The sequence below is a fragment of the Cucurbita maxima genome, unplaced genomic scaffold, assembly GCF_002738345.1.
Source record: "Cucurbita maxima cultivar Rimu unplaced genomic scaffold, Cmax_1.0 Cma_Scf00022, whole genome shotgun sequence".
In the NCBI taxonomy this organism is placed as follows: Eukaryota; Viridiplantae; Streptophyta; class Magnoliopsida; order Cucurbitales; family Cucurbitaceae; genus Cucurbita; species Cucurbita maxima.
The window spans coordinates 760,822-766,581 of NW_019272038.1; the positions used below are offsets into that span (position 1 = coordinate 760,822).

A 5,760-nucleotide genomic window follows, 5' to 3' on the forward strand; every position below is an offset into this window, starting at 1 on the left:
AAAAAAAAAAAAAAAAAAAAAAAAAAAAAAAAAAAAAAAAAAAAAAAAAAAAAAAAAAAAAAAAAAAAACCTAATTTTGACCATTTACACGTGTCATACAGACAAGACATCAGATCTCTGTCTTGCTACGTGGCATAATCCAGCTGGCCCCATAAGGCACCAAGTTCCAACATTTTACTGTAGATAGTTTGAAAAAAATGGCCATAAAAAAGGGCGCATAAAGTAACGACAAATCAGTGAGTGAAAAAAGCGAATGGTGTATACGTGGCGAAATGTCGGTGACGTGTTAGTGAGCATCATTAAAGACGCCGTGGGCCCATTTACAATGAGACTTTTTTTTTTTTTTTAATTATAAAGTTTTAAAAAAATACTTTTAATCGTATTATTAAAATTTTAAATTTTAAGAATATTTTTTAAATAAAAAGTAAATCTTACGAATATTTTATTATTTTAAAATTTTAAATTTACATAGGATTACAATAGGTATTTTTGTAATTTATTAATTATATTTTATTAGTATAAAGTTTTGAAATAATTATCCATTGATTAACCAAAGCGACGTATTGTTATGAAAAGAAAAAATAAATTAATTATAGAAGTATAATTATTTATATTAATAAGGAAGAAAAAAAATCCTATGATTAGTGATATTTAATCCGCTTACTTTTTGGAATTTAATTATTATGCAAATTTAGGTTGCAATAATTATAATTAGTTAGTTAATGCATCAAGTCACAAATTTAATTTCAGTATAATCAGTACACGTCAGATTGAAATAGAAACAACCAAATTGGACCACGTCCACGTAGATCGGAATTTTAACGAGTGGACAAAAAGAGACCCCTGCATCACGGGTCACCCAAATACCATATTTCCAACTGTATATTTCGTCAATTTTTGGAAAATATTTTGATTTTAGCATTGCCTCATTTTTTTTTAAAAAAATATTTATATTGATGAGCTTGTCTGGTTTCATTTTTCCATTATTAGATTTGCATTAATGAAAAATAATCTCTGAATTATATATATATATAAATAAATAAATAAATAAGTTCTCATAAAATTTTGTTCTTATTTAAAAAATATTCATATATAAATTAATTAAAACGTCAAACGAAAAATTGATATTACAATGACCTAAAAGCGACTTGGTGGTAACTAAAATGCTTATATGAATTAAATCTAAAAAAATGACATTTAGACGGGTTGACTTTTTGCTTCGGTTGACTTTTTGTTGGGTCAGCGTAACATTGTTTTGAAGTCCACAACCCATGTGATGTTGGGCTTTTAACAGTCCTCACAGAGGAGACTTGAACAGGTTGATAGCCCAATAGGGACCCAAACATCTCAATTTCTAATTAAAAAAATAAATAAATTATTTCTTTAATATAATTGAAAAAGAAATTGTATCATTAAAATTATTCTCATTTGGTTCATTCAAATGAGCATAAATCATAGAATAATACATGTGGCTGACACATTAGGGCGTGTTTGAGGCAATGAACTGGTTGGTTCTATAGGTTTGTCCGTCCACCTCAAATCATGAACCTCTACAATGGTACGATATTATCTATTTTGAACCTTAACTCTAGCGACTTTACTTTTGGTTAGGTTTCATACCAACGAAGATAGTATTCTTTACTTATAAACCCATAATCTTCGGCTCAATTAGCCCATGTGAGACCCCTTTTTCAACAATCCTCTCGAATAAGGTACATCATAGAGTCTCTATTGTGGCCTATAGAGCTCTTGAACAACCTCCCCTTAATCGAGACTCAATTTCTTGTCTGGACTCCTAATAGGAAGAACCCCATTTTCAAACACTATTTTAATTTGAATGTAAACATAAAGGTCTATGTAACAGGTGGAATCAAAACCCTAAAGAGACTTGCATAGAACAAGTCAAAGAATATCTCTTTAAATAAAAAATTGAACCGTAACCGCCCCGATATTCTCCTATTTGGACTTTCCCTAACTTTCTTTCAACGCTTTAAAAAGCATCTCCTATGACAAGGTTTCCACATCTTATAAATGATGGTTTGAATGCATCTTTTATGAGAAGTTTCCACACCCTTATAAATGATGGTTTGCTTCTCCCCAACTAAAGTGAGACATCACATAGTGAAAACCAACTAATGTGGGACATCACATGAACAGACAGTGAGAAGAGATTTTTCTCAGTCACCTAAACGGATCAGAATCCGACCCCATCTCGTGTATATATATACATGTAGAAAAGCCTTACACCGTCACACCGCCCAACACACAACGTGGCAGATCCTCCCTCTCCGCTGTCTCTCTATAAACACAGCACACCGCTCTGATGATTTCTCGATCATCATCGGACTTTCTTCCACCCATCCACGATGCCTCTTTCTACCTTCCTCTACGCTTTCCTCTTCGCTTCATTAGCTTCTTCCGCCGCTGCTCTGTCTCCGGAAATGCCACCAGCCGCATCACCGACTCGGACCGCCCGTCCGCCATCCTCGAGGCTGGGCCCAACCTTGGCTCCGAGGGTTTCGCCGGCTCTCCCTCCAATGGCCAAGTCGCATCCGCCAGCACCCACGCCGACCGCTTCTCCTCCAGCTCCGCCTGCCACTGCTGTCATTCCACCAGCATCCATCGCAAACCCTCCGGAATTAAATCCTAATCCACCGCCAACGCCGCCGTCGGGTCCCGGTAATGGCGCTGCGTCAAACAATGTTCGCCGCTGTGGGTATCTTGTAGCAGTGATGTTCGTCGTGGCGGCGGCGGCGGCGGCGATGTAATACATAATAGTACGATTTTCTTAGTTTTGTGGTGAAAATTTTGTGCGTAGGATTAGAAACAATAAAATGTTTTATAATTTTTTAATTAATTTTGTATGTTTTAATTAGTATTATTAGGCTGTTTGCCATATTTTTCTACCCATCTCACAAATCTAACTCCGGTACAACTCAATCGACTTGGGAATAAGGTAACATCTCAACTCGACCACTCAATCGACCTGTGAATAAGGTAACATCTCAACTCGACCAAAGAATAGAGTTTACATTCTAACCTACTCTACTTTATACCAAGAGTCCAACTCATTAGATTTATTTTTTCTTATGAATTTTCTCACCTGTGCTCTGTGCTAGTGGAAGGTTCACATTCTTGTAAAAAAATTTCGTCCTCCAGATGCTGATATTCATTTATTTGGGATCTCACAATCCATCTCATTGAGCTCAACGTCCTTGTTGGCATAAACAACTCACCTCCATCTCCTTTGGAGGTCAACGTCTTTGCTGGGACACCATTCGGTGTCCACCTCCTTCGAGGCCAACGTATCGATGTGAGATCTTGCTATCCACCACATTGGGTGCAGTGTCCTTGCTAACATACACCACTCGGTGTCCACCTTGCTGGCACACTATCTGGTGTCCACCTTCTTTGGAGGTCAGTGTCCTTGTCGGCACACCACTCGGTGTCCACCTCCTTCGGGGCTAGTGTATCGATGTGGGATCTCACAATTCATCCCATGGGCTCAGCGTCCTCGCTCTCATATACCACCCGGTGTCCACCTCCTTTGGAGGTCAGCATCCTTGCTGGCACACTCTCCAGTGTCCACCTCCAAACCTCTTTCGGAGCCAACGTATCGATATAGGATCTTACAATCCACTCCATTTGGCTCAGTGTCCTTGCTAACATACACCACTCGGTGTCCACCACTAAACCTACGATGTGAGATTTCACAATCTATCCCATTGGGCTCAACGTCCTCGCTAACATACAACATCCATTGTCCACCTCCTTTGGAGGTCAACGTCCTTATTAGCACACCACCTTTTGGAGGTCAACGTCCTTGCTGGCACTCCATCCGATATCCACCTCCTTTGGAAGTCGGCTTTCGTTCTGGTACTCGTTTCTTTTTCTAATCGAAATGGATCTCACACTTATTTTTTAAGATTATTACAAAAAATCATGTATAATTTTTTAAAATAATAAAAAAAGTTGGACCATTCAACCCAAAATCCAATGTACATTCCTAATTACCCATAAGAAAAGGGGCCTAAACATGAAGGACAATGAAGCGACAATCAATCTTCCGACTTCGACGATTCCCATGGTCTTTTGTTTTGACGCAACTGCAAAAGTCAAATACCGTTGACACAATTCATGGTTCTAGAAAGTCAACGTAAATAAAAATAATGAACAATTATACAAAAACATACAACAATCACAAACTGCTTAAACAATTTACAGCCATTCCATTCATTTTTCTCAACCTTCACGGATGAACTACTAGCGGGTGGTTTCCTGGCAAAATCTGGGTCTGGGCTGCTGTCTTCTTTATCCTCCAACAGCCGACCAATCTCATCAGACAATAGCATGACCTTAATAAGAACCATACCAAAAAATTACGAACCGTTTTATGAAATGGGTTTCCATCGAGAGGTCAAAAGTTTGAATCTTTTATGACATCTCACCTCCCCTTGAGCTACCGAGAGGTGAATCTGAAGCTGTCGATTGTTTTCCTCGAGGGTCTTGATTTGAGCAGCCAGAGACAGGGCTCTGTGACTTGAAGGCCTTAAGCTCTGTGACAAATGCAGCAATCTTCGACACGATTCGTTGTTCATGTTCGCCACCAAGAACTGACCAATGGTTGATCCAGTATCCCCAAGAACCAAATCATTTAAAGCCGTCTCGACCAGAACCTCCTCCATGGAAGCGAAGGAAAACTGCAACGAAATTGAATTAAATTCAAAAAGGAGTTGAACCTCAATTAAGAGGAGGCTATTCGAGGGGCTCAATAGGCCTCAAGGGAAGTTCTATGGTGTACTTTGTTCGAGAGGAAGATTGTTGGGAGGGTCCCACGTTGGCTAATTAATTCTTTGGCCTTTTGAGGCCTCAATTAAGCAAAGGTCGTTCGAGGGTCCATAGGCCTAAAGGGAGGCTCTATGATGTAATTTGCTTAATGGGAAAATGGGTGAGGATTGTTGGGAGGGTCCAACGTTGGCCAATTGATTCTTTTGACTTTTGGGGAAGCCAAGTGCAAAATCACTAAAGATTAGGTTGAAAATAGACAATATCGTACCATTGTGGAGGGTCGTGATTGCTAACAAAAGATTAAAGAACGATCCAAATTAACCTCACCTTTTGCATTTGGTATTGCTCTTTAAAGAAATTCAAATCCTCGGTTAATTTCATAGCCTCGTCATTCAACTTACGCGCACGATCTTCCGCCTCCTTGGCGCCATGGATAGCCATTTGCCCTCTACATGCAATGACTTTCATTTTCTTCAATTGATCCTCCAAACGCGAATTCTCTTTGCTTAATCGCTCGTTTCTCTCAATCGCCTTCTTCAAGCCTTGCGCGCTCATCATCGCTTCCGCCTGAATCAACCAAACCCATAGATAATGGAAAAAAAAAATCATGAAATTTATGAAGTAACTAATGTTCGAACCTGTGCGGCTTTGGTTGAGCGGATGTGTTGGTTTAATTTAGACTGTAAAGAGAGGCATTGGGCTTCGAGGCGGCGCTGGGTGGCTTCGGAGGCGGCGAGTTTCAGAGCCAGCGTTTGGGTGGAGACGGGGAGGCCCAGTGTGTGGTCGATTGATTCTTTGATGTATGCGTCCAGTTCTTGAGGAATCATTGGGTTTCTTGGGACTTAGAACTTAGAGAAGATGAAGGAGTTTAAAAAATTTGAAAACCAAGATCATACGTTCCCCTTCTTTACTCTTCTCCACTAATGTGCGATCTCACAATTCATTCTATTGAGGCCCAACATATTTATTGAC

At 39.3% G+C, this 5,760-nt stretch overlaps 1 protein-coding gene across 1 annotated transcript; it reads right to left on the minus strand.

Annotated features, from left to right (window-relative positions):
* Window positions 1-4,031: 4,031 nt before the first annotated feature.
* On the minus strand, window positions 4,032-4,685 carry LOC111496613. Its single transcript, XM_023147109.1, has 3 exons — window positions 4,449-4,685; window positions 4,248-4,355; window positions 4,032-4,106 (listed from the first exon to the last, which is right to left on the minus strand). The coding sequence occupies exons 1-3, from the start codon at window positions 4,683-4,685 to the stop codon at window positions 4,059-4,061; spliced, it is 393 nt and encodes a 130-aa protein (XP_023002877.1). The 3' UTR covers window positions 4,032-4,058.
* Window positions 4,686-5,760: the final 1,075 nt, after the last annotated feature.

Coding starts and splice junctions, on each gene's coding strand:
- LOC111496613 (XM_023147109.1), bottom strand. CDS start 4,685: ATGGAGGAGGTTCTGGTCGAGACGGCTTTAAATGATTTGGTTCTTGGG. Junction 4,356..4,448: donor TCTCGGTAGCTCAAGGGGAG/GTGAGATGTCAT, acceptor GTTCTTATTAAG/GTCATGCTATTGTCTGATGA. Junction 4,107..4,247: donor CTAGTAGTTCATCCGTGAAG/GTTGAGAAAAAT, acceptor TGACTTTTGCAG/TTGCGTCAAAACAAAAGACC.